Raw genomic sequence first — 26,831 nt, forward strand, 5'->3', positions numbered from 1 at the left:
GTAAAAAATCTGAACATATTTTGGAATTTTTATTACTTATTCTGAAATTTTTATATTATTATTATATAATGTTTATTTTTAAATGGCAGAAAAATATGTTACCTCTAAAAAAAATGGCAGAAAAATAAATTATCTCTTAATTGAAATATTCTATATAATTTATTAAGAATTTTAATAAAACATATAACTCGATATATATTTTAAATATGTTATTGTCCAATATATATTTTAAATATGTTATTGTCATTTATTCACACATTATGCTAAATTGTGCTAAAAGTTTAGAATTACTAGTAATCAAAATATTGCATCACTTATAGAAATAAAGAAGTTGTCACTTTAACGAAAAAGCATATATAAATAATATAAAATTATATTAATTATATTAATTATATCAAAATTATATTTTATATAATAATATAAAATTTATAACTTTGTTTTTTCCCTAAAATCGATGTATAAAAATTGAATCATTTTAAAAACGGCGAAAAAATTAATGAAAATTTATAAAATATATACATGTGTATATGTATGCAATCACAAATAAAAATATCGCAACATTTCTGATAGGCCCTCATTTTAAAACTTATCGATAATTTCACAATTCTTGCGTCATATAAATTATACAAATTATACACATAAACTTGTGTGTATCGTATATACATATTATTATATAATATAAATAACTCGAAGTATATATTTTTATAACAAAGTGTGCAAGAAAATTTAGGTAAAAAATATTTGAATGTCTTTTGTCAAATGTGACCTATAATTCTCAGATCTTTTTATCATATATTCTATTCCATTTTTTTAATTTGATATTTTATAAACGGAAATAATCGAATCAGAGAGAACAGAGTTATTTATTATTTTATAGACATACAATTTTGAGAAATACATTTTCGTATATAATGTGTGATAATTGTTATTTAAGTGAAATAATACACTCATACAGCACAGAATAATGTAGCAATATTGCAATATTGCTGCAAGGTTACAATAATAATAATAATAATAATAATATTAATAATAATATTGCTGAAATATTCTATGCTGTATGGGATAGCAACCAAAATTATTAGTTAGTGAAATATATGTTGTATATATTTTAGACCTCGAAAACATTTAAACAATTCCATTAATCATCTTCTGTACAATAATACATTAATTAAATCATTCTTTGAACCATATATATTATACCATATATATTATACAACAATGTATATATAATGTCATAGAAGTTTACGTGTATAATTTGTATATAGCAAACATTGTGAAATTATCGACAAGTTTTAAAACAGGGCCTATCTTTAGAACTTTTCGATATTTTTATTTGTAATTGTATAGATACATACATTCTCATACATATACATACACTTATTTTGATATCTTAAGTGTAATAAAAATAGATAAGGCATAACAAAGATGATTTTATCACGAATAAAGAATTTTCGTGACAAATGCCTGTCGATTAATTTTTTTGTTCTCAAATTTTTTTATAACATTTTTCTCAAAAATAGTATCAAAGGAATTATTCGATATATAATTATCAAATATAAAATAATTGTATCGTGTACATATTATTAAAAAATTTTTAGAGTTTATTAAGAATTAATCGGATGTCTAAATATTTGTAATTATTTACATTTTTTAAGAAAATAATCGCATATATATATATATATATATATATATATATATATATATATAGAGAGAGAGAGAGAGAGAGAGAGAGAGAGTATATCAATAAAAAATTTCTATATATCGCCGCATTGCATTTTAAAAATTCGCGCCAATTTTGCAGCGTGTCTACCCCTTGCCAAGTGATGCTTGTCTAATATCGAGATAGCGTATCAAAGCTTGGAAATTCGCATCTTGAAATGTGCATTAGCAGCTTACTTCAGTTTATTTTACTTCTTGTCGAAATATAGTTACTTGATAATACGTCGACCTGAGAGCATACGCTTTCTCAAATTTTCGCGATAAGAAACAGCATAGTTCACCATTTTCTCTCCATTAGGTATGTCTCAATTATATTTTTCGATAATAAAAATCAACTACTGAATATCTCACATTATTTATATTAGCTATCCCGCTAATGATAAAAATTATTAATTAAATTTAAAAATTTATATTGAATATCCTTTCACGTTAACTGATTTTTAAGACCTTTCAAGAAAAAATTTATGATAATTTTATTAATAATCAATAAATAAATATATCAATTATACATTTTGTAATGTAAATTTTCTTTGCACAAAACATTAATTTTAAATCTTCGAAAATGTACCGATTGATAGATATTAATAGAGATATATATTTTAAAATACGCGCCACTTTGAAAGTTCGTGTCAATTCTTTCACATCGTGTTCTCCTAATATCATGAAGTTAGTCTCATTTGTGACTTGCTTCAATGTGATTTACCTCTTTCGAATTATGTTCTCGCGCGAAATTTAAATCAGAATTTACACGGTATTACCTCCTATCGAAATATATTCGCCTAATAATTCTGATGATTTTTCGAAGGTATCAAAAGATGCATATTCCAATTCTCGCTTCTAGAGACAAATCTCAAGCAAGCATTTGTAATTTTCGCCTTAATTAATTTAATTAAGAGTCTAATCATTCACTTCTTTTCTAACCAATTTATTTTCGTATTAGAAGAAAATATGAAAAGATATGAACCTTTCTAATATAGAAAGATTATAGAAGTATATTATTTCTTTAATTTTCGTTTCCCAATTAAAAAAATTTTTTTTTATCAAAATGAACTTTCATATATGTGTTATCATACATGTATAATACATATGTAAATTAATATATTATCATATGTATGGATGAAAAACATATAATGAAAAATGAAAAAAAAATATCTTTATATCTTTCTATATTAACGTTATCATTCGCAAAGTTTATTTCCTGTATGTCGGGCTTTTGTTTATTCACGCAATCTGTGTTTCAAACCGAAAGAATAAATATTATACATGTAAACGGAACAATCTGTTTATTCGTTTGCACTTGTGATAATTAAAATCAGTTTATTCATTAAGCATTTTCTTCGATTAATATTTAAAGTAAATATTTATCGAAAAAAATTCGTATTTTAGTGTGAATTTATGAGCGTAAAATTAAGTTGTCAATAATATAACATTCCAGAAATATTGCCCAAAATAATACGCATATATATTTGCAAGAATATTTCTAAATCTTTATATATTGTAGTTTTTTATTATAATTTTATGTTGTATTATGCACTATTGAAAGAACTTCCTTTATATATTGTCGCTCACGTTTTATCTGATGTAACACAAAAGGTTCATGCACAATGCTTCTTTGTTAATAATTTAATTATAACGTATGATTTATATATAATATTATATATATTTAATTATAATAGATAATTTAATTAAAACATGATTTATGCATAAGTATCACATATATGTTTTGTATACATTAATATATTATGTAATAATAACTTTTTTCTATTAAATATTTTACAATGCATTCTTTTTCGCTTCTACAAATTTATAAATTATTTTTTCTATAAATTTATAAATTATTTTTGCATATACTATATATTTTCAAATGCATTGATTTAATTTTTCCCGCGATTGTCTATTATTTTGTCCACACATTCACTTGTAATAATTACTTATGCACTGAGAAATCTCTCATAACGTAACAATAGGAAAATAATAGGACCAGAATTATGTCAAGGGCAAGTTATATGACTAAGCACTTGCTCGCTGATGGCAAGATCACTAGACTTACAATTAGTAATTCTGCGACTAAAGAAATATTTATTGATTTTAGGATAGTCTGTACGTGAATTTGAGCTTAATTAGTGAGCTTCGCCCAAAATGACACACCCTGTGCTCCCGTTCGATGAGATCGTCCGATCTGAAAATGCGATTGTATTGTTTTGCACGACTGAGAATCAAGTTGTTGCGAGCTAACAGAAAGCGAACAGGAAGAGGGCATGGCTTTAATTGACAGGGCCGGGTAGACAGACAGGTCTTCATCGCAGATTGTTGCAACGAGCACGTTATGCGCCGTTGGATCGGCTTAGCACATTTACACATTTATTGTGAAAAGGCGGTGTGACGAAGCGCGTCGTAGATCCTGAAAATTTCAACTATAGAAATTTTCATTGCGACTTACAATTAGCCAATTTCCATGTAATATAATTTGCCTATGATATTTGTTTATGATATATCACGATTTTTTCTCATTGCGCTAAATATGTCACTTATATTCTGTGTGAATTGAAATGGTTTTTAAAAAATAGGGATTTAAAAACAGAAATTTGTACAAATTTATTGTGAAATTGAATTGAGATCATTTTGATAAATTTACCTGCTGAACATTTGTGCAATAAATGTTGGTTATTGTTATTATAAACTGCTATTTTTTTACAGTTTTTGTTATTCGGCTATAAAATATTTCAATTGTCATTGTATTTTTAAAGCAATTTACTGTCATTTTATAACGAGAATAAAAATTTAATTATTTGAAGAAGAAAGAAATATCTGGCGAACAGTTATTCATTAATTCTAGGATGTCGGACGATTTAGAACGCTAATGCGGCCAATTTATTAAATAATCACTGCAGAAACAGCATCTTTACTTGCACTTTCACAGGGAAAGTTTTAAAAGTTCACTGCTACTTTCTCGCCTATCACAACACAGCTATGTTATAGTTAAATTTAGTTTCTCTTTGATGCATTCAGCGAGTAATAATGGATTTAACATCGTGACATAAGCATTAAACATTATAAAAAGTTTACAAATTGGCATACAAGACACGATGAAGATTCTTTGGAACTTAAATTAAATCTTATCGTTTTATAATTTAGCAATTTATTCTGCAAAAAATATTTAAAAATAAATATGCGTAATAATGGTAGCTAATCGATAATCTCGTCGAATGTATGTTTCCTATAAATGAAGACCTAGATTCTATCCGATATCAGGATTCAATTCTAGATTCGTGGTATATGGAGAACACACGTGCGCGAGAGATCGTTGCTTTTTTCTTTTTTTTTTCTTGATTATATGAGACTTCTCTGTGGATTATTCCACTGCTTTCACCTTCTCAATCAACCGGACTACATGCATGTGGGTGCGATAAGTATTCGTCGTGCAAGGCAATAAAATAAAATTCTAATTCCGATCTCGATTCGGGGTAATTTTTGTTGCATATTTAATACTACGATTTAATCATTATTGAAGGCGAAAGCATAATGAAAATATTGTAAGTTTTTAATTTAAGTTAAAATAAAGTTTTGCTATCGTTATATTTCTTCGTTTTTAATAGCGCAACAAATTGCTTAATTAGCAGTAAACTTTATTATACTGCATCGCATTATTTTATTCTAACTAAAAAATTATGTTTTTTGTATTTAATGGAATGCATGACCTGAAATGCTTGAATAATTATTTGAATAATGATTTGAGTATGATTTGAAATGCTATAAAATCTCCAGAAAGAAAAACTGCTATAATTATATAAAAAGCAGTAAAGTGAAAATTTAAATATACTATTGGATTTTTATTTTACATATTTTATTATTAAATTTGTTATTTGTTTTTTACATATTATATTATTAAATTTGTTTTTTCTTTGATACATAAATACGACATATAACAAATATTACTTATTATTCACTCATTCGCATATACAATTCATATATATTACATTCATTCATTCGCGAAACTTTCCCGATGTATCTTTCCAGTACTTCATATCTTATAACTTATGTTACGAGCGATAATGCATATAGTTCTTACAGCCTTACATAAGCCGAGTCCCAATTAATTATGTTCAATAAGAGCATTCGACTTTCTTCCTCAAGAGTATTTTTTGCAATTTACTCGTATAGTCATTTTAAATGAATGAGTTAAATACATCCGCACTAGTGAAAATCATATTGAAAGGTAATTGAAAAAGTACTAACCTATAGACTATTCTTTCGTACTATAATTATAGTTCGAAAGGAAAAAATTTAATCAATCACATACACAATTATGTTTTTATTTTTCCTAAAGATGCTAAATTAAAATCAATTACTGGACATTTTTTCTTAAAATTTTCTATTGTCTATGATTATTTTCTTCTCTTTATCACTTTTTTTACTTTGATAGATAATATATTTGATAGAAAAAAAATTTTTTACATGTGCTCAACAAAGAGTTTCCGAAAATCAACTCACAACTTTCTTCAATTTGAGCACATCTCAAATTATCATTAGGCGTTGATTGTTGTATATTCTTCAGAGCCGTATCCAGATTACGGCTTCGTTGTCTCGCAATCTCGACACACAATATTGCTCCAATTGAGTTTCGCCGGCTTTAACGGCTGTAGTTACATCATTCATGCATCCGGCACGGATGTACAAAGTTTTTTTTGTGACAAGTTATTTTCTCTCTCGATAGATATAATACACATAATTTTTATCTGATATAGAGATAGTTAAAATATTCGCCTTTCTTTTTTGCCGATTTGATTTTTAAGATTTACGCAAGTAATATTGTTTCACGGACGAACTATAGATGAAATTAATTCTATCTAAAAGAAAACTTAATGCAAGGTCAATGTTTAACGCAATCTTTTATCAAGGCCGAGTATGATTAATCGACTTTCTATTGGAAGTATGAAATATTCTTGCAGAATCTTAAAAAACACGATAAAATCCACAATTATTGTTGCATGATGCGCGATTTTCCCCCTCCCTTTGCAAAGTTAACGATGTAAACGACGCTGCACATATATAAGCAAGCCAAGTGAAAAATCTCTTTCGGTCCTCTCTTTCGATTTCCTTCTAAATTAATATAAAAAAATATTTTAGCTACAGATTCGCGATGAATTATTTTGAGTCAATCGATGCAGATAAGAGAATAATCTTTTATGTGTATTTGAAGCGCGAATGTAATGATGTAATTCATTATATATATTACATATTTACGAATTTCCATATTTTTTAAATTGACTCAAAATCTTTTTTCTTTTTTCTTATTATATATTTGCCCAAGTGCATGTATTTATGAATATTTCAGTATAAACTTTCAAAATTTTTGTATTTTCGATAAAAACAGATATTGAAAGCCTGATAAAGAAAGTCTTTTCAAAGTGAAGAATGATAATGAGGGATTTCCGGAGCTTCCTCGCAGAGGAAAACAAGCGCGATGCAAAATCCATAATTATTCTTCAAGAAGACTTCACACATATACAATTGGCATGCAACGAAAGTTCGAACTCCCTGATAGCGGTGAATCTGTGGGTCGCAATGGTGGGGTAACATCTTTATTGGTATTCCTGTTGTGTTCGCAGCGCCTTATTTAGCGATCCGTTCGTGCCAGAACTTGTCAGGTGTTACAATACATCTCGAAACCGAACCAGAGTCCGCAATGCGTCCACAGCTCTCGTTGGATATAAATCGCCGGGAAACTTGCGAGATATAGTTTCTTCTCCTGTGGAAAGGATAGTAAGGGTGCACGAACGAGCGTACGTGTGATTGTAAGTTAATTTTTGCAACCTGCAATCATATATGGGACGTACAAAAGGTCAACAATTACGTTATTACGACGAAAATACAAGTGCAGGATGGCGGTCTTGTTAATTCTTCATCGTCTCAGATTCTTATAAACCCTTCTATTTTCTCCATTATTGAATTTCTACCTTCGCGAAGCTGATTTTTCTATCAATATTAATTTAAAATAAAACGAGATCTAAATTTTGAAGATCTAGGATGGCGACCAAATAATATTAGTAAGGATAAACCGGAACTCGGACCCATAAATTGCTCGCGAAAACGCGACGTTGACTGGTACTTTTCAAGAAACATATTTCAAGACGTCACCGGGACAGCGTGGGACAACAGGGATGTTTTTACAACTGGTTTACGATGGTATATATTTGACGAATCGCGCGAGTCGCTGGCAATGTACAAAGTTCCATCGACGATGAAGATATTCCTCGTGTATTTCCTTATCTGGGGATTGGCGAGCGATCAGGTTCTCGCTTCGGAACAGTCGCTTGCCGATGCCTCCGTCGATTCTTCCGCGACGAGCTCCGCTCTCGAGAATCCGCTACCGGAACAGGGATCATTGGCCAGTTCCTCCAGCAATGCCAACAGTCAAGTGGATGGTAATCAGGGATTTGAAGCAGAATCTCAAGCGCTGGCAGAAGCTATTTCGAATGCGATCGCGCATGGAGACATTTCGGTGAATGCTGACGCCAACGCAACTGCGCAAGTAGTCTCCTTAACAGATCTCTTGCAGCAAAACGGTGAAACTTCCGCGGACGCGGAATCTCTGGCAAAACTAATTGCGGAGTCTCTATCCAAGGCGCAAACTACAACTTCGGAGTCCGGATCAGTAAAGAGGAAGTACTTTGTGACGAATTATTCTACATCATCATCTTCCTCTTCATCTTCGTCTTCAGAATCGGACAGTTCTTCCACGGCATCTTCGAGCTCGACAGCCACAGCCGACGCAACATCTGAGTCCAACGCTGAATCTTCTTCATCCTCCAGCGCGTCATCTTCCTCCGAGAGCAACATCGATATTTCGGCGAAGGCTATCGCTAAAGCGGAAGCCCAAGCGAAGGCGGCTTCAAAGGCGGCGGTGGTCGCACGAGCGGAGGCCAAGGTCCAGGCCAAAGCAGCCGCTCGAGCCGAGGCGGAAGCAAACGCGGCGGAAAGCGCGAAAGCGCGGGCGGAAGCGAAGGCGCGAGCCGAGGCCGAAGCTCGGGCGCAAGCGGAAGCGCGTGCGGAAGCTTCCGCGCGTGCCGAGGCAAAGGCTAAGGCGGAGGCATCGGCCAAGACGAAGGCCAAGGCGCAGGCTGAAGCCAAAGCTAAAGCCGAAGCTAAAGCACGAGCCGAGGCGGAAGCGCGAGCTGCGGCATCCGCGCAAGCTGAGGCTGAAGCTCGAGCGGTGGCCAAGGCCGAGGCAGAAGCATCCGCGCGAGCAGAAGCGATCGCTCGAGCGGAAGCGGAGGCGCGTGCTAAAGCGGAAGCTCGAGCAGAAGCATCGGCGCGAGCCGAGGCTAAAGCGAAAGCTGAAGCTAAGGCGAAGACAAAAGCCGCGGCTATGGCCAAGCTGGTCGCGCTGACTAAGACAGTGGCTGAGGCTTATGCTAATGCTATAGCTAAAGCCAAGGTGTCCTCCAAGAAGATTGCGATAGCAAGCAAGGCCACGATGCGCGCAGCGAAGGCGATCAAGCTGGCATCTTCGGCGCAAGATGAAGCCGCCATCAAGGCCTCCATCGCCGAAGAGGCGGCCGCGGCCGCTTCCGTTGCCGCCGGCGAAGCGAACGCCGCAACAGCCGCGGTCCAGGCGGCTCTGATGCTGACTCTGATGATCTGCCAGTCCGCGGATTTCTCCCAGAAAACGGCTGCCTCTTATTCCTTAGAACTTGTAAAAGCAGCCACGGCTAGCGCAGCCGCCATCAATTTCGTTGAAACCAAGGCATACAACATCGAGGAGATAATCGCTTCAGCGAGAGCTGCCGCTAAAGTAGCTTCGTCCAAGCATGCGGAAAGTAATCAGAAAATTGAAGAATTGGAAATGTATGAAAAAGTGATCAAAGAAGGCAGCTCTAAGGCCGCTGCCGCGCAATCCGTTGTTTTGGAGTACGCGCAGAAATTCTCTCGCGAAATGGAAGAAACGGCTAAAAAGCAAGCCTCCGCATCTGCCAAGCAGGATTCGAGAACTGCAATTTTGGAGTCGATCATTGCGGCGCAAGCGAATCCTCTCAATGTTGTAAGAGATGGAATTGTTGTTGGCTTGGGCGACACGCCGAAGGTGTCGATCAAACTTGTCGAAGTAATAAAAGCAAAACATTAATCGTAGCAATATCAAGTTGATCGAAACGACGAAATAAAATTTATAATAATTTTTATCATTGTAATAAAATTGATAGCAAAAATAAAAATTATAAGAATATAAAAATTATTGAAAAATGTAATTATATAAATATAATTCTCTATCAGCAGATAAAATTACTCTTCGTTAATTCCATAAACAATCTTTCCTTTTTTATTTGATTTCCGAATCATTATGTTATTTATGAATTCGTTAGTAGATTTTTCAATAAAGAATTTATTTTAAAAACTTAAAGATTTGAAATCTTACATCTTTAATTTTAGAAATTTCATATAATTATGTAATAATTTACTTACATCTAAATTCGATCAGTTTTTTGCTTGAATAATAATATAATTAAATCTGTAAAAAAGAAAAATATACAAAATAAATCTCTCATGAAACTAATATATTATAGTATATATTTAAAATAAATATATTATAGTATACACACATTATATTTAATATATATTTAAGTGCGATATAAATTGTAAATATATATTTAAATCTGTACATAAAAATGAGTGAAATTATCATTAATAAAATATTAATTTCTCCATCTCACAATTAGTATGCATTTTATTTCAAATAGTGTTTCACGGTACAATAATTTTTTATTATTCTGATAAACAACGTGAATGTAGTATTGATAGAACAAATAAAATTTATTATAGAAATCAAATACTTATTTTTTATTTCATGCATATACATATATGTAACATTGTTTTTAAATGCCTACTCATGACTAACATTTGGATAAAACTTTTTTGATAAAACAAGTATTGCATCTTTTTTAAAAAAGAGATTGATGTTTTCAAGTTTCTCGAATATTTGGGAGTTCGTGTATATTTTGTAAGAAAATTTTTGTCATTAAAATATTACTAAAATTGCATTTTGTTTATTCGATATTTTTTTTATTGTCTTCAATTTTAAGATTATATAATCTGTAAAATTTTTTTCGTGATTATATAAAATATATAAAACTGCACGGTTCACCAGATATAATTGAAAATATAGTCTATTCTTTGCAATATTTTTTTATTTTAAAATCGCTGCTTTATTCATAATGTTAAAAAAGTCATACGAGCAATGATTGCATCTATAATTATATTTAAGACTATTTTTAATGAGCAAACATAAATTGCATTTATTTATTGTTGATAAATGATAAATAAATGAAAACACTTGGACATATTAATATTACAAACGCGCGATTTTACTAACTGTAAAAAATAAACTCATGTGAAAATATTTATCGTTATGAAGGTACTTCCTGCTGTGTACTTTTACATTTATTTTTTCCAATAATTGCATTGATTGAAAAAAATCAAAACGACATGTGCTATTAAAAATTACAATGTGGCAATTGTACGATATTTTTAATTAAAAAGACCGTTTAGTTTTTTGTATTAGAATCGTATTTATCAAATGTTATAACTTGTACAAGTTACGTTAAAATGAAGAGAATTGCATTAACGTAACATGAGAAAAATTTAAAATAAAATTAAATACATAAATACACAATAGCTTTTTTTGTTATCCATGATTTCATTTTGACGTGAAAATATAGATAAAATTTTATCCGAGTGTGGAGGGATTCAGTTTCAAATTGTAGATTATTTAGAATAAAATTGTAGATAAAAATTACAAACAAGCAAGAAAATTTATAACAAAACTATTTTTGTACATTCTGGAATTTAATATCACAAAGCTACATATATCTATAATAAGACTATATATCAAAATAAAATATCTATTCGCAAACACATAGTCGTTTCCAAGATAAGTTAATACGGAGAATCTCGCCAACATGGATTATAACCGATCAATACTTACGATCGAATACAATCGCGAATCCATAAACGCACTTAAGTAAACGGTAAGGGAGGTGCACACGATCGACGTCCTGAAAAAATATTTTCCAGTTCGGTCGATCCGAAGATTTTTTTCGTGCGACAGTGCCGGGTGTTATGACAACTGTCCACAAGCGGTATATAATCGTGGACGCGGCGGTATCGGGCATCAATTCGCGAAGAAATCTCGTCGAAAATGAAGATCCCAGCGATAATCGCAACGAGCCTCCTCCTCTGGGGTTTCGTCGACGCCAGCCAGCCGTTCATCCTCGGCAAATCGGCCTCGTCCGCGTCCGCTGCCGCCTCGGCCGACGCATCGGCAGGTGGCTGGGGGATCAGCGGCGCCAAAGCGGGTGCGTCCGCGTCCGCGGCCTCCAAGGCCGGTAGCAGCTACATCCTCAGCCGCGCAGGAGCTTCGACCGCGGCCGCGTTGGTGGCATCCGCCGCGGTGGAGACCAAGGCAGCTCTGCGCGCCGGACAGGCAACCGCCCAAGAGCAGCAGGAGGCGCTCCACCTGCTCTCCGCGTCCGCCGGGAAAAACGCCGAGGCACGCTCCTTGGCCGACGATGCGGCTGTTCTGGTACAGGGTGCCGCCGAGGCGCAGTCAGTAGCCACCGCGAAGACGGTCGCGGTCGAGCAAGCGGCCGCCTCTCTGGGTGCAGCTGCCATCGAAGCGGAAGCCGCCGCCGCCACGTCTAAGATATCGGCCGGGGTGGCCCTCCAAGCCGTGCAGACCGCCGCCGCCACCATCAAAACCTCCGCTGGTAGCGCCTTGCTGACTCTCCAGTTGGCGCGGAAGGCCGGAGCGACTTCCGCAAATGCCGCCGCTCAGGCAGAGAAGGCGGCAGCTCTGAATCGTGAGGCTAACGCTGCCGCTCAGCGAGCTATGGCGGCTGAGAGTGCGGCCACCGCAGCAGCGGCCATCGCTGCTGCCAAACAATCCGAGGCGAGGGACGCCGAAGCCGAAGCCAAGGCAGCGATGACCGCGCTTATGACCGCCCAGAGGAACTTCGTGCAGGCCAAGAGCAGGGCGGTCGCGGCCAGCGAAGTGGCCGAAGAGGACACGCAGTCTAGAGCGGCCGATGCCGAGGTGAACGCCAGCGCCCAGGCGGCTTCCAAGTCCAGCATCCGCAAGAAGGAGCTTATTGAGATCGGCGCGGAATACGGCAAAGCCAGCGGCAAGGTGATCGTGACCGGCACGCACTCCTCCGGTGGTAAGGGTGCCGTCGTCACTGCCGAGGCCCAGAGCAGCGCGTCCGCCGTTGGCATCAAGAAGGGAGGGCATCAATGGGGAGATAAATGGGGAGATAAATGGGGATACAACTGGGGTCACGGATACGACAGCTCGCAAGCGTCAGCGTCCGCTGATGCGGAAAGTTCCGCCGACTCTCTCCTTTTGTAAAACGCGCGAGCAAAACTGCGCTTCTCTTCAGTCATTCTTGCGTAGCGGAGGATAATACAAGTCTTGATTTATCACGAATTGTCCTAGATTAGAGCGCGATTACATACCGGCAGATATTGAAAAAAAATTAACAAAAAAAGCAGCGATTCCAAATTCGAGAAATGTAAGAATAAAAATATATTGTTATAGCAGAGACATATATCCAAGAATTTTTTCTTTCATTAAGCATCCTCATTGTCCCAATTCACCTACATGTTAAAGTGAGAAATCAGAATATATCGGATAAAATAAATCAAGATTTTAATGCTACACACATGCAAAAATTATTCTTATGTTTATTTGTCATGATGAAAACATAATAAGTAGTAATAATATTTCATTTCTCATATCTCTGTAAACAATAAAATTATATCAGGCTTAAATTTTATTAGATGTAAATTACTTTTTCTCTCTCCTTTTCACTAAATTTATTTAAAAATAAATTAAACCAACAATTAAAAAAAGAAATTTTTTAAATTATTTAAATAGTTTATTATTTAAGATTATTATAATTATTAATTAAGATTATTAAACAATCAATTTTATTCTTGGTGAAAAAAATCGTTGCAAAGTCACAGCTCACTTTTTTAATCATAATGCAATTTTGACATAAATATTTCGAATCGAGTTTCTATTAATAATAATGACAATGTAGTAAAATTTTCTCTTATATAATAAATGATTCAAGATGCAGAGAGTTCTCAAGTTTTTCTTAAATTTAATTTTTAAATAATTGACGATAAAGTCTTATAGGCTCCATTTAATTTTGAATGATATAAAATTTTATTCTTTTTCAGAAATAGTCGAAGCAATTTCTTTTTAAATTTTACTATGTGTAATAGAGTTAAAACTTTTATGAAAAAGATATTGTTCAATTAAATGTCTATTAATTGTAAGAGAAAATGAATTCAACTATTGAATTTCAAAGTATTTAAAAAATATACATAATTCAAAAAGCAATAACTTTAAAATATCTTGTAAATTATTATACTTTTAATGTAATTAATTTTTTAACCCTTCTAATACGCAATATCAGTTTGAATATTTTGTATGTTTTATACTTTAAATAAATTGGAAAACATCAAAGGAATAATGTAAAGTAAATTTTTAATTTAAAATGCTTCTATATAGATTGGATTTCTGGATTGGATTTTTGTAGAATGATTACATTTTTATTACGTGAGTCTGTTAAATTGTCTACAATGTTTCATAAATATAATCTAAATTTAATATCTATCAATATTAACATCATTAAATTATAAAATATAGAAAGATCATTAATTTTGTCTCGCAATCATATTTTATTACTTTTTGTGTTTCGTATTAACTTTCTTGCATGCATACCTATTTTTATATTTATTTTTTCTCAAATTTATTTAAAGAAACGAAAAGTCAAGGAATGCATTAGAATATTTTTTAAACGAATATTACTTTTAATATTATAAATTTTATTAATTTAATACTCAAACATTTTTTTCGCATATATTTCTGTTTAGAAAAAAAGATAAAAGAAACCAACTGTATATAAAGTCTTAATTGTTAAATCTTTAAATTTTAAGAATTTTTAATTCTTATATTAAATTTACTTGGAAAGAAAAAAAGGAAGCAATATTGTTAATATATTATTTTTGGAATTTTAAATTAAAAACATTTTAGTGCTCTCTCTCGTATTTTAGATTTAAATAAATTTGTACAAAAATTTTAACAAATTTATAAATTGTATGTGTGTGTGAATGGATTTATTAATCAATATGAAATTAAAAGTATTAGCATTCAAAGGATTATAAATAGCAGTTATATAAATAATATTTAATGATTTTTTCTCTTTCTTTAATTATATAGAAATCAGTATATAAATTAACAGACGAATTTCCTTCACTTACAATTAGTCTAATATGTTGTCGCCTCTTAAACTTTTATATTTTACAGTTATTAAATCTTGAACAACAGGCGAAGTATTATGATAATTTCATTTTATTAAATATAATTTCATTCAAAATTTTATAAAATTCTAATAAAGTTATTAGAGATGTTATTGCAGAATACATCATTACAATAATATTAATGTAGAACTAATAGAATAAAATATTGTTCTTAGATATTGCTATATTTCAAGACCAAGTGTGTGATATATAAATATATATCTACATACTTGACCTTTATAAAATTAAATATTAAATACAAATATAAATTAGAGCATTAGTTATGTTTTCCGTTAGCATTAACATTATGAAAATATATATCTAAGAATTGATGTAAAGCAACAGTATAGCATTTTCTTCCGATAGAATCGAATAATTATGGATTCAACCTTGACAGGTGTCAACAGGGGAGAGTGAAGCGATAATCGGTATTTATTGGATAAGCAACAAATATTTTCCGGCGAATAAACGGAAACGCACCTAAGCAAATCGCGTACAACAAATCCGCGCGGCTTTGCGCCTCGACATCTTGAAACAATATTTTAAGGAGTGTCACACCCGCGGGGGGATAAATGCGAAAGAAAAACAGAGGCGCGCGTGTTTTCACAATTGTCGACGGTGCAAGTATATAATCGGCATACGCGCCACTACCCGGCATCAATCTGCGAAGTTGCGCCGTCGAAGATGAAGATTCCAGCGATACTCGTGACGTCTCTCCTCGCCTGGGGGTTCGCCAGCGGTGGAGTCGTGGATTCCAGCGCGGCGTCGTCCGCACAGGCGTCGGCGTCGGCGTCGTCGTCGTCGTCCTCAATCGGGCAGTACGGCAAACAGTCGCACGGCATCTGGGGCAAGGAGGAGAAAAAGTTCGAAGGACTCGACAAGAAATCGCTCAACACGTTTCCCCTGAAGTACGGCGTCAAGAACGGTGGATTGGACGTCGCCAAAGGCGCGGCTGTCATCGAGTCGGCGATATCCGACGTGTCGACCCTCACCGAGCAGCGTTCGCTCCAGGATCTCGGCCTAGGCGTCATCGCGAACAGCGCTGAGATCCTGGCGAGCTCGCAGGCTGCCGCGAGCGCCAGCGCTGGCGCGCAGGCCAACAGCCTCGAGGAGCAGGCGCTCGCGGCGATAGAGCTCGCCAGCAAGGCCGAGTATCTCGCGGCGATCATCACCACCAAGGCAGCGAAGGCCGCTGAAGCTACAGCGGTCGCGGTCGCTCGCGCCGAAGCCGCCGCCGCTGCTTCCAAGATCTCCAGCGAGGATTCGGCAGCCGAGGCGCGTAGTGCCGCCCTGGCCGAAGCCAAAGCCAACGCCGCTTCCATCATCGCCAACAAAGCGAATATCAATCTGGCGCAGGCAGCCGCCGTGCTCGCCGCCACCGCTACCGCGGCCAAGGACTCGGCATTCAAGTCACTGCAGGCCGCACGGGAAGTCGCTAAGGCTCAGGCAGAGATCACCAAGGCTAGTGCCGTGGCTCTAGTCGCCATTTCCAAGGCCAAGGCCGCCGTGGGCAGCGCGGCCACCGATCAGGCCGTCTGCACGTCCCAGGCACAAGCCGCCAGCCAAATTCAATCGAGAGCCTCCGCGTCCGAATCTGCGGCATCGGCTCAATCGGAAACCAACACTGCTGCGGCTAATGCGGTCGCTATCGCTGATGCCGAGGCGGCCAGCCAAGCGCAAGCGTGGGTCGAGTCGTTCAAACGCGATCCCTGGGTTCCTCTCAACTTGAAGGGGAAGGCTAACGCCGAGGCTATTGCGATTGGTAAGGGATATGGTAAAGGATACGGTAGCAGGTCGAGCGCGGATGCCAGCGCTAGCGCCGAGGCAAGCAGCAGCGTATCCTTGGGAAATGGATATCATGGACAAAAAGAAAGCGTCAGCGAGGCTTCAGCAGCCTCAAGCAGCAGCGCTGCTGCATAAAGGGCATTTAACGCAGCGCAACAGCAATCTCTTTGCTAAGAGAGAGTCGGACAACACGACTGACAACAACATAGAAATTTTGATTCATGCGAATACCATAGGTTAGCAGTACGAGCATTACTGGCAGGAATTGAAAAAAAAAATAAAAAAGCAACGATTTGAAATCCGATTGAAATGTAAGAATAAAAATAAATTGTTATAGCAACTTAAAATATCTTTCTCTCTGTCACGCTCCCTATCATGTTCACTGCAGCCGAGAAATACGCCATTCATTGTACGATTAGTAACGATAAATGAAAAATTCGTATGAAATTAATAAAATGAAAAATTCATATTTGTTAATAAAATAATGACTATATAGATATTTACGAATTACGAAGATTATTAGATTCAATATCGTACATTTTATACCCGCTATGATAACGCTAACAATAAGTATATGAGAAATATTGTACGTGATATTTCTATTTCTTCTTTGTGTTGACAGATAATATATTTATAAAATTATATATTATAAAGGTAGCATTATGCATTTCTTTATTTTCTTATATTTATGCATAAAATAACGATTGAGAGGTTAAAATTTATGATGGAATAAATTATCTTCTTTAAAGTGTTCTTTTAAGTGTTATACTTTAAATAAATAAAATTAATTCAATATTAAAATCAATATTAGAATACTAATAATAAACTAGAAAGATTCTGTATTTGTGTACAGGATCTTAAGCTATTTTTGATTATGTGAGCAAAAAGAAATAATAATGTTCATGTGAACAAGAAAAAATAATAGTAGAACAAGAAATATAATATATTCTTTTTTTCATGTTACTTACATACATTTCATTCATATTTTAATTCTCGTTACATTTTTAAAATATGTTCAATAATAAATTATCTTATAAATTGGCTTATAAATAATTATATTTTATTATAAAATATAATTATGTTCTTTAAATCAATGAAGGATATGGATACATATACGCTTTCTCTTTATGAACTTTCTTTTTTTGAAAGTATTATTTTGAAAATTTTATTTCCTATCTGTATGTAAGTAAAATATGAATAGTATGATAAAAGACAAATTTCATATCGTTGAAAATAAATTATAATAAAAAATTTAAAATATTTTTTACATATAAAACTTGACCTATAGAATATGTCATTCTGTTTGTTACTGTATGTACACGTATTATAAAAATCTATTATAAATCAGAAATCTACACCAAAAAATCTCATTAAAATTGTTTCAAAATTATCTTATTTTTATTATTTTTTTCGAGTTTTATTCTTCAGTTTAAATCTTTTAGTCTCATTGTCAGATTTGAACAAAATGAAAATGACTGTAAAATTTTTTATGCAGTTTACGTTAAATTAGTATATGTGAAAATATGTTTTAAAGCGTAAATGTGTAATAAAAAAATAATAAATGTGTAATAAAAAAATAATAAATAATTTATTTATATATATTAATAATTTATTTAAATATATAATGTAATTTTTGTATATAGTTCCAAAATTACCGAATGTTCTTTTCGTTGTAGACTGTTTGGTTCAATCAAAATGGATTTTTTCTGAATGCAAATATATTGTTGTTGCACATTATTATTTAAGTAAATTTATCTTATCTTTAAATCAACAATATTTTTATAAACTCTGTGTAATTTTTCGCTATTTCCTCAACGCATAAAAAAATTTGAAATTATTAATTTAAGAAATGTCAACAACACAATAGACAACATAAATCATCGATAAAATTACTCTATAAAATTACTATAATAATATGAATTTATAATATATATTATATTATATGCGAAATATAAAAATAATTATACTGAATACAATAGAATTAAATGCTTGTGATGATAAAAAAAAGTTTCTTTTCAATGAAACTCACCCTGAAATGTCTTAATGATAGCATTATGTAACATGGTCAGACTTTTAAATATCATACATTGATATTTGGAAAATTTTAATTGTGGAATTTATTATTTAATATTAATTATTATTAATTTTTTTCAGATTTTTATCGAAAAATAGTTCATGATGCTAAAATAATAAAAAGAAGAAATAATCGCAAATCTATTATTCGATATTGTTACAATCCTTCTGTTTAATTAATAAGATTAAAATTTACGAGAAATATTGCCTCAAAGATTAAAATATTAATTTCTATTACAGTTGCAAGTTTTAATGATACAAAAATATATTATTGCAAAATATATTTACGGCTATACATCTATGAAAATACAGATTAAAAATTTTAATATAATCAAAACATAGAAAAATTATATTTTTCCCGACGATTAACATATTCCTTTCATCCCGACAGTGATTACAAGTGAAAACACTTCAAGAAACAAAATAGATGCAGACTTAACAAACTATACCGGACAAAATGAAGACGTTTGGAGATTTGAGAGACAATATTTTCGACATGCGAAACGCGCTCGCGCTGCGGCTTGTTTACACAATTGCACGACGATCGCACGGTGTTGGTATATAACACGCGAACCACGTTGATCCGGCACCAATCTACGAAGTTCCGTTGAAGATGAAGATTCCAGCGATACTCGTGACGTCCTTACTCGTCTGGGGACTGGCCAGCGGGAGTCCTCATAAGGAATCGAAAGCTTCCGCGTCCGCATCCGCGTCCGCGACCGCGGTTGCTTCCTCCAAGAAGAATCTCCACCCGTACCCGATACCGATACCGTTGAAAAGCGATCATGGCATCGTAATCGATAAATCAAAGTTTAACATCAGGAAGGTAATACTGAGCGCGATCGACGAGATCAACGGCGCGCCCAAACTCGGTCTGGGATGGAAGAAAGTCAGTTGGGCTCTCGAGAATGCCAAGTCGAACGCTCAAGCGTCCGCCGAGGCGGTGGCACTCATCAAGAAGATCACCAAAGCCCTCATCGTGGCTTACATCAAGGCGGCCAAGATCTCGGCTCACGCGTCCGCCGAAGCGTTGGCTGCTGCTAAGGCTGCGGCACAAGCGCAGCAGATTGCCGAAGCGAAGGGTAGAGCGGCTTCTCAGGCACTCTCCATAACAATCGAGGCATCCGCGAAGGCCGAGGCAGCGGCCGCAGCCACGACGGACGCGATTGAACGCACGTATCAAGACGCCAGGGCGGCTACTTCCGCGCAGACCAAGGCCAGCGGTGAGGCCGAGAATGCCAATCGCGGTGCAGCCGCAATCCTCGCAGCACTCGTGCGCATCGCGGAGGCCTCTGCAGATGCCAACCAAGCCGCTACCAAAGCATCTGCCTCCGCCGCCGCTGCATCCGCTTTGCATGCTAAAGCCAACGCGGCTTCGCAGGCCGCCGCTACAGCAACCGCCCTGGCTAGAACGACGTCCGAGGAGGCAGAAGCCGCCCAGGCATCCGCTTTGGCAAACGCGCAGCTGGTCCCGAGGTTGGCGGCAAAGGCTAGCGCTGATCAGCAAGCGGCCTCCGCCAACGCTGATTACCTTACCGCCAAAACCGAGGCTGAAGCTGCCGCACAGGCGTCCGCCGTCAACGCGCTCAGGGACGGAATAGTCGTTGGATTGGGAAATGATGCCGGCGCTTCTGCCCAAGCTTCCGCACAGGCCAGCGCTCTCGCTTACGCCAACGGGTACAAAGGGAAAATCGCGAAGGGTCTGGAATGGAGTCCTTCGCAAAGTTACGGCGCGTCTTCCGCCAAAGCATCAGCCAGTGCCTCCTCCCAGGCATCCTCATACGGGAAGGGATGGTAGACGGTCGAAACGGAGATTTTCGACAATTTCTTAGTCACTAACGCGAAACAGACACAAATTTCGAGTAATTAATATGTTGTATGTGTTTGAGCGCAATTACATACATACACACATCGGCAGGAATAAAAAAATAACAAAAAAATTTGGCGAAATGTGCTACCAAGCGTAATAATAAAAGTCAATTGTCTTAGCAGTTAATAAGAGTTATTTCTACAAAGCCCATATATATCCTGTATATCCATTAATTTTAATATATCAAAAATATATTTTTGGTCAAACATGTATCTCTCAAAAAGTTTGATATAGAGCTAACACTTTTATACAAGCTTGATTCATTTAATGCAATGGGATATTCCCATGTGAATAAATTTTTCATATTCAAAAAACTCTGAATTAGAAATTATACTCTCTATGAAGAAAGTAACGTTTTTATTAATTTTATACAATTTTATACTTTATCATGTGTAAAAAGTTAGTCTTTCACACACACAATATATGTAAAAATTATATAAAATTTTCTCAACAGATGTTTTATAAATGTTACTTAAAATTTGATTTTCGGGAATGAATTTTTAAGGAATACGAAATAGGTTGTAACTTATTGCTTGAAGATATTAATCAAAATATTTAGAATGATATTTTATGTAAAATTTAATAAACAAATAATTTTATAAATTATATTAAATAAAGAGTATAAAATGGAAAATAGAGAATATTTCTTTTGCAACAAACATGTTATATCTGTTACGTGATATATAAATTTATACATATATGTATAAAATATTTTAAATATATGTATAGAATCGCATATTATTAAAATAACATAAATATATATATATATATATATATATATATATATATATATATATATATAATGTCTGTGTAATCTAAAATAATTATCTAAAACTGATAATAGTAAAAATCCAATAATCGCGAACATTTAAAAAATCTCAAATATAAACAACATTTTTATATTATTTTGTGACTTTTATATTATTTTGTACCCGATGTATATCAGATGTGTACATACACATTATCAGATTTTAAAATAATATATATGTCTGTAATATCCTGTCAACTGTAAATAAAATATCGCAAGACGAATTAAAATAATATATTAATCTGTTAATTTACTTTTTTCAGCTGTTATATGTTTTTAAATCTTAAAACTTCCTCGATAATCGATAACAGTATATTGTCTGTTTTTAAGAAAATAATCAATAAGTAATAGCATTTATGTAAATTGTATGTAATTGCAAAAACAATATTTAAAAGAGAAAGATTTCAATTTAATGTGTATATATAAATATTTATATAACTATATATTAATCGCTTATTGAAAACTAAAAATAATTTAAATCATAATGTGTGTGAGTAAGTGAGAGAGAGAGGGGGGGGGGGGAATTTAATAGATGATGACTTCTAGTAGAGGAATATAAATTATTATTGTCTATAACTTTTCACCTTTCTTAAGTTTTTTATAGAAAATTATTGTAGTATTATTATAATAATTTTTTTATTTTCTCAAAAATCTCTTTTTCAATAAACTTTTCAGATAACTTGATCGCAATCTAAAGAATTTCATAAATAATTATATATTATATAATTATATAATATATTATTAATTATATAATTATGTATGTAGTCTAACTTTATATCTATTTTTCAGTGAATGTATCTATTCTTTAGTGAGTTTCAATGAATTCGCGCATCTATTTGTAAAAGTAGATATACATATTTGCACATTCCAACGTAAAAGAATAATCTCTATGATCTGTAAATTAGTCTTTATCCACGTACACAATATAAAATATATAAAAATATAAATTTGTATAAGATTGTATATTTTTTATTCAATTATATGATAAAATATTAAAATATAAATGCAAATTTACTATCCGAAAAGTAACCGACAGAACTATAATAAAAAAAAAGAATATATAACTCTTGTAATTTTATTAAACGATTGTTTCTCTAGTTTGTAGTATATCAATAAACAAATAATATTCACAATTAAATTGTAAGATTTTAATTCTACTTAAATTTGAACGCGCGATTATATCAGCATTATGCAAATATTTTAATGGTCCAATAATACTTCCAAATAATTATTTTTACTGTGGATGTCATAAAAAGATTAATTTTAGCTATTTCTAAGAATATAAAAATTTTTCTAAACTAAATTAAATTTTTCTTTTCTTAGAAAATTATCTCTTAAAATTACGCGGATTCTGTATAATCTGCACGTTTAATTACTTTTTACAAAAGATTTTTTAAACAATATTCAATTTAACGAACGCTAATACTCGTCCTTATTAAATGTAGAAAAAATGAATAAATTAATTTTCTAGTAGATTAAAAAATTGCATTAGAAACGATAATTCTTTATGTAGCTTATGTATGATCTTTCTAAATATTAAGAACTCTTATATCTAAATTTTTTCCGGTCGCACGGCATGTTGCCGATTTAAGAAAATATAAATATAGAAAAAAACGTGGACACACTTAAGCAAACAGAATCAACAAGAATAAAGACATTGAAGTTGCCGGCGACGGTCTTGTGATAATATTTAGAGGAGTGCGCGAATCGCGGATGCACAACGGGCTATTTTCACAAATGGCACGCTACGGTATAAAATCGGTGGACGACCGATCAGCCGGCATCAATCTTGCGAAGTAGCTCCCAAGATGAAGATTCCAGCGATACTTGCGACGTCCCTACTCGTCTGGGGTCTTATCGGCGTCAGCGAGGGATGGGTCGCTGGGTCGGAAGCGAGCGCGTCGGCATCTGCGACGTCCTCCGCGTCTAGTGGCAAATTGACTGCCTCCAAATCGTCCGCCAGCGCGTCTGCCAGCGCGTCTTCCAGCGCGTCTTCCAGCAGTAAAGGTGGTTGGTTCGACGGTCACTACGGTGACATTAAATACAAAGGAAAGAAGAGCGCTGCCGGGATCGCGATCGAAGGAGCGAAGGTCGGCACCGGGATCAGTAACACCGCGTCCGCGTCCGCTGAGGCACTTTCTCGTGGACTCGGCATCGGACAGGCAGCTGCCGAAGCTCAAGCCGCTGCCGCCGGTCAAGCGACGATCGCCGCGAAATCGTGCCAGTTGGCCGCCAAGAGCACCGCTCAAGCGGTCGCCCTTGTCGAGGCGGCTGCCCAAGCCCAGGTAGAGACGTCCAACAAGGCGTCAATCGCCGTCAAGAAGGCGGCTTTCGCCGCCAAGGCAGCAAAGTTAGTCGAGGAAAAAGTCGCCGCCTTGAGGGCGGCCGCTGGCAAACTGGATCTGGCCGGAAGAACCGCCGCTGCTGCCGAAGAACGCGCCAACGAGGAATCTGTAGGGGCCAACGAACGCGCTCAAGCGTCAGCCTCCGCTGCCGCCGAGGCCGAAGCCAAGGCAAACGCCGCTCAGGTGGCTGCTGCCTCCGCCAAGGCCATCGCCGAGGCTGCAGTTCTCATCGAACAGGAAGCCGCCGCGCTGGTCCGCAAGGCCCAGAACAGCTATCTCAACGCTGAAGCTGCCACCACCGCGGCCAGCAATGCCCGCGTTATCGCCTCCGCCCAAGCCGAAGCCAGCGCTGACTTGAGTAATCGCGCGGGTATCGCACGCTCCGGTGCCGCTGGGGCTGCCGAGGCCAAGGCCATAGCTACGTCCGCTGGTTCTACCGCCGAGATCGCAGCCTACAGCTGGGCCAAGAAAGGCGAGATCATCGATCCCGGTCCTCTGCCCAAGATCGTCAGCGTCACCGCGGCTCTGACCAAGAGCAAGGTTGAGGCCATCAAGATCAAAAAAGGTCACGAGATCGAAAAGGGTTTCTACGGCTACAAGGGTGGCATCGCGAGTTCGTCGGCGGCCTCTAGTGCCAGCGCTAGTTCCAGCGCCGGCGCCGGCAGCATCAGCAGCGGCAAGCTGGGTAGTCAGCACTCCGCGTCCTCCGCCTCCGCCTCCGCCGATGCCGGCAGCATCAGCAGCGGCAAGCTGGGTAGTCAGTACTCTGCGTCCTCCGCCTCCGCCTCCGCCGAAGCCGATGCCGGCAGCATCAGCAGCGGCAAGCTGGGTAGTCAGTACTCCGAGTCCTCCGCGTCCGCCTCCGCCGAAGCTGACAGCTCGGCGTTGAAAGCGTGGTGAACGAGCAACGCAATTTTACCCGCCCCTGATACTGCATTCCAATGCACACGCGAAAGAGCCTTTTAGCGACGAATATTAATAGAATAATAGCGAGACGAAGATTTATATAATGCGTGCACGATTCGACAGCAAAAAATTTACAAAAAATCGATTACGTCAGGCAGAAAATTGTGTAAGAATGGAATTAAATTGTTAGCAGCTAAACTTATTTCCGAATCTTTCATTTCGGCAACCTCCCTCCATTCACGATCCCCTCTGATGTCGACTGTTAGATGGTTCTCGCAATACTTTCGAGAAGCAGAGATATTTATGACCGTATCTTTCTAAGATTTTATCAATTAACATTTACAAAGCATGCATATATCGCATATTTTTTTTGTACGGGACATTCGATAATAGAACGCTTCCATACATAAAAGATTAACATTCGAATTAAAAAATTATACATTCGCAAGTCAATTCTAAGCATGCGGTTTAAATGTATTATGCAACACGTAATATTGCCTAACATTTCCGCGTAATTTTACGTTACTTACAAAACATACGATTTATATTAGCCAAATAGGTCACGTGCCTTTAAGCAATTCCTTCACGCTAAAATGAATCAGCTGTTCGCAGCTTTCCTAACGTTCGCCTTTACTAACAGTTATGCTAATTGTAAGTCCTTCCGAGAAATCCGTATTAATGACGCTTTAAAATTTATCGAATGTTGCCTAATTCTCTCTCATTTGCTTGTTTCCAATCAAAATTTTCTGATTAATTATATAAACGACTATCAAGAAGCCGACACAAACGCGGTCATCCAAATACCAATATAAAGCAAAAAATAAAATTAGTATAGTATAATAAATTATAAAATGCGAGTATATCAGATTATTTTTAGTGAAATGTGTTTTAAGTTTAAATTATAAAATGCGAGTATATCAGATTATTTTTAGTGAAATGTGTTTAAAGTCATAGTCATAATAGTTCTTGTTTCGACCAGATTATTAATAGTCTAACTGCATCTACTTCGTAAATTATTCATTGCGATAAATCTCTGTTTAAATCGATTTTAAGCAAAAAGCAAAATGTAGAATTCCATTAAAGATGAACTTTAAAATTGCAGAATTTATTTAGCAATTATAATTTCTGAGATGTTTTCTTTCAAGATGGTAAGATTCCATAATGGTTCATAAAATTAAAATTGTGACTCATTTTTGGTGACACGTACGCGTTTTACCTTCATTAACGTACAAATGAGATCCAAATATCGCATTAGAAAATAACATTTCATCATATATATTCATTTTTCAATGATTATTATACCGTTATTAAGTCCTCGTAATTGCTGAAAATGAACAATATGTATTCTCTATGTTATTATCTTGACGCGATAACTATTTTCTTGCACGTAACGCATGGAACCGCAACACGTATGCACGCATCTTACCATATAGAGTGTATTAAATTATAATTTGCTTTATGGGAAACAGCTAGTCTCAATTTTTAATAATAGAATAATATAATTATAATCTTACGCACATACATATATATTAATTTTCTATTTATATATTTGTACAAAGTAACTCACAGTGAGGTATCTTTCCACATACAATTACGCGATGCTTTCATCGATACGAAACTTTGTATTAACTTTGACAAAATAGATAAGAACTTTGTGTTAAAAAGTCGCATCAGAAAAAAAGTTAATGAGCACATCAAGATTTTCTAATGAATAGAGATGAAAGTTGATGACAACTTATTAATCTCTAAAGACATGTTCAGAGCAATTTCGCGATACGCGTAATAAGTGGTTGTCTACTAATTAATCTTCTTTACATCATGCGTCTACATTTGTGTGCACGCCGATCTATAAACTATCTATACTACTGATCTAAATTAATATATATGATATCAGCGCAAGTTTAAAATATTATAAGATAAATACGTTGTACTCAAATCAAAATATTCGAAATAATATTTCACATTT

The 26,831-nt window shown here is 35.3% G+C and overlaps 3 protein-coding genes across 3 annotated transcripts; all 3 read left to right on the plus strand.

The window, feature by feature from the left end:
- The first annotated feature begins 7,073 nt into the window (after positions 1-7,073).
- On the plus strand, positions 7,074-13,318 carry LOC105258900 (platelet binding protein GspB-like). The gene is made up of 2 exons (XM_025412904.1): positions 7,074-9,842; positions 11,862-13,318. The coding sequence occupies exons 1-2, from the start codon at positions 7,940-7,942 to the stop codon at positions 13,115-13,117; spliced, it is 3,159 nt and encodes a 1,052-aa protein (XP_025268689.1). The 5' UTR covers positions 7,074-7,939; the 3' UTR covers positions 13,118-13,318.
- A 2,399-nt stretch (positions 13,319-15,717) lies between these two features.
- Positions 15,718-17,141, plus strand: LOC105258901 (coiled-coil domain-containing protein 8 homolog). Its single transcript, XM_011270475.3, has one exon. The coding sequence runs from the start codon at positions 15,763-15,765 to the stop codon at positions 16,996-16,998; it is 1,236 nt and encodes a 411-aa protein (XP_011268777.2). The 5' UTR covers positions 15,718-15,762; the 3' UTR covers positions 16,999-17,141.
- A 2,393-nt stretch (positions 17,142-19,534) lies between these two features.
- Positions 19,535-25,067, plus strand: LOC105258932 (platelet binding protein GspB-like). The gene is made up of 2 exons (XM_011270517.3): positions 19,535-20,731; positions 23,309-25,067. The coding sequence occupies exons 1-2, from the start codon at positions 19,550-19,552 to the stop codon at positions 24,857-24,859; spliced, it is 2,733 nt and encodes a 910-aa protein (XP_011268819.2). The 5' UTR covers positions 19,535-19,549; the 3' UTR covers positions 24,860-25,067.
- Positions 25,068-26,831: the final 1,764 nt, after the last annotated feature.

Source organism: Camponotus floridanus, unplaced genomic scaffold (genome assembly GCF_003227725.1).
Source record: "Camponotus floridanus strain SB8 unplaced genomic scaffold, Cflo_v7.5 scaffold59, whole genome shotgun sequence".
NCBI classification, from domain to species: domain Eukaryota; kingdom Metazoa; phylum Arthropoda; class Insecta; order Hymenoptera; family Formicidae; genus Camponotus; species Camponotus floridanus.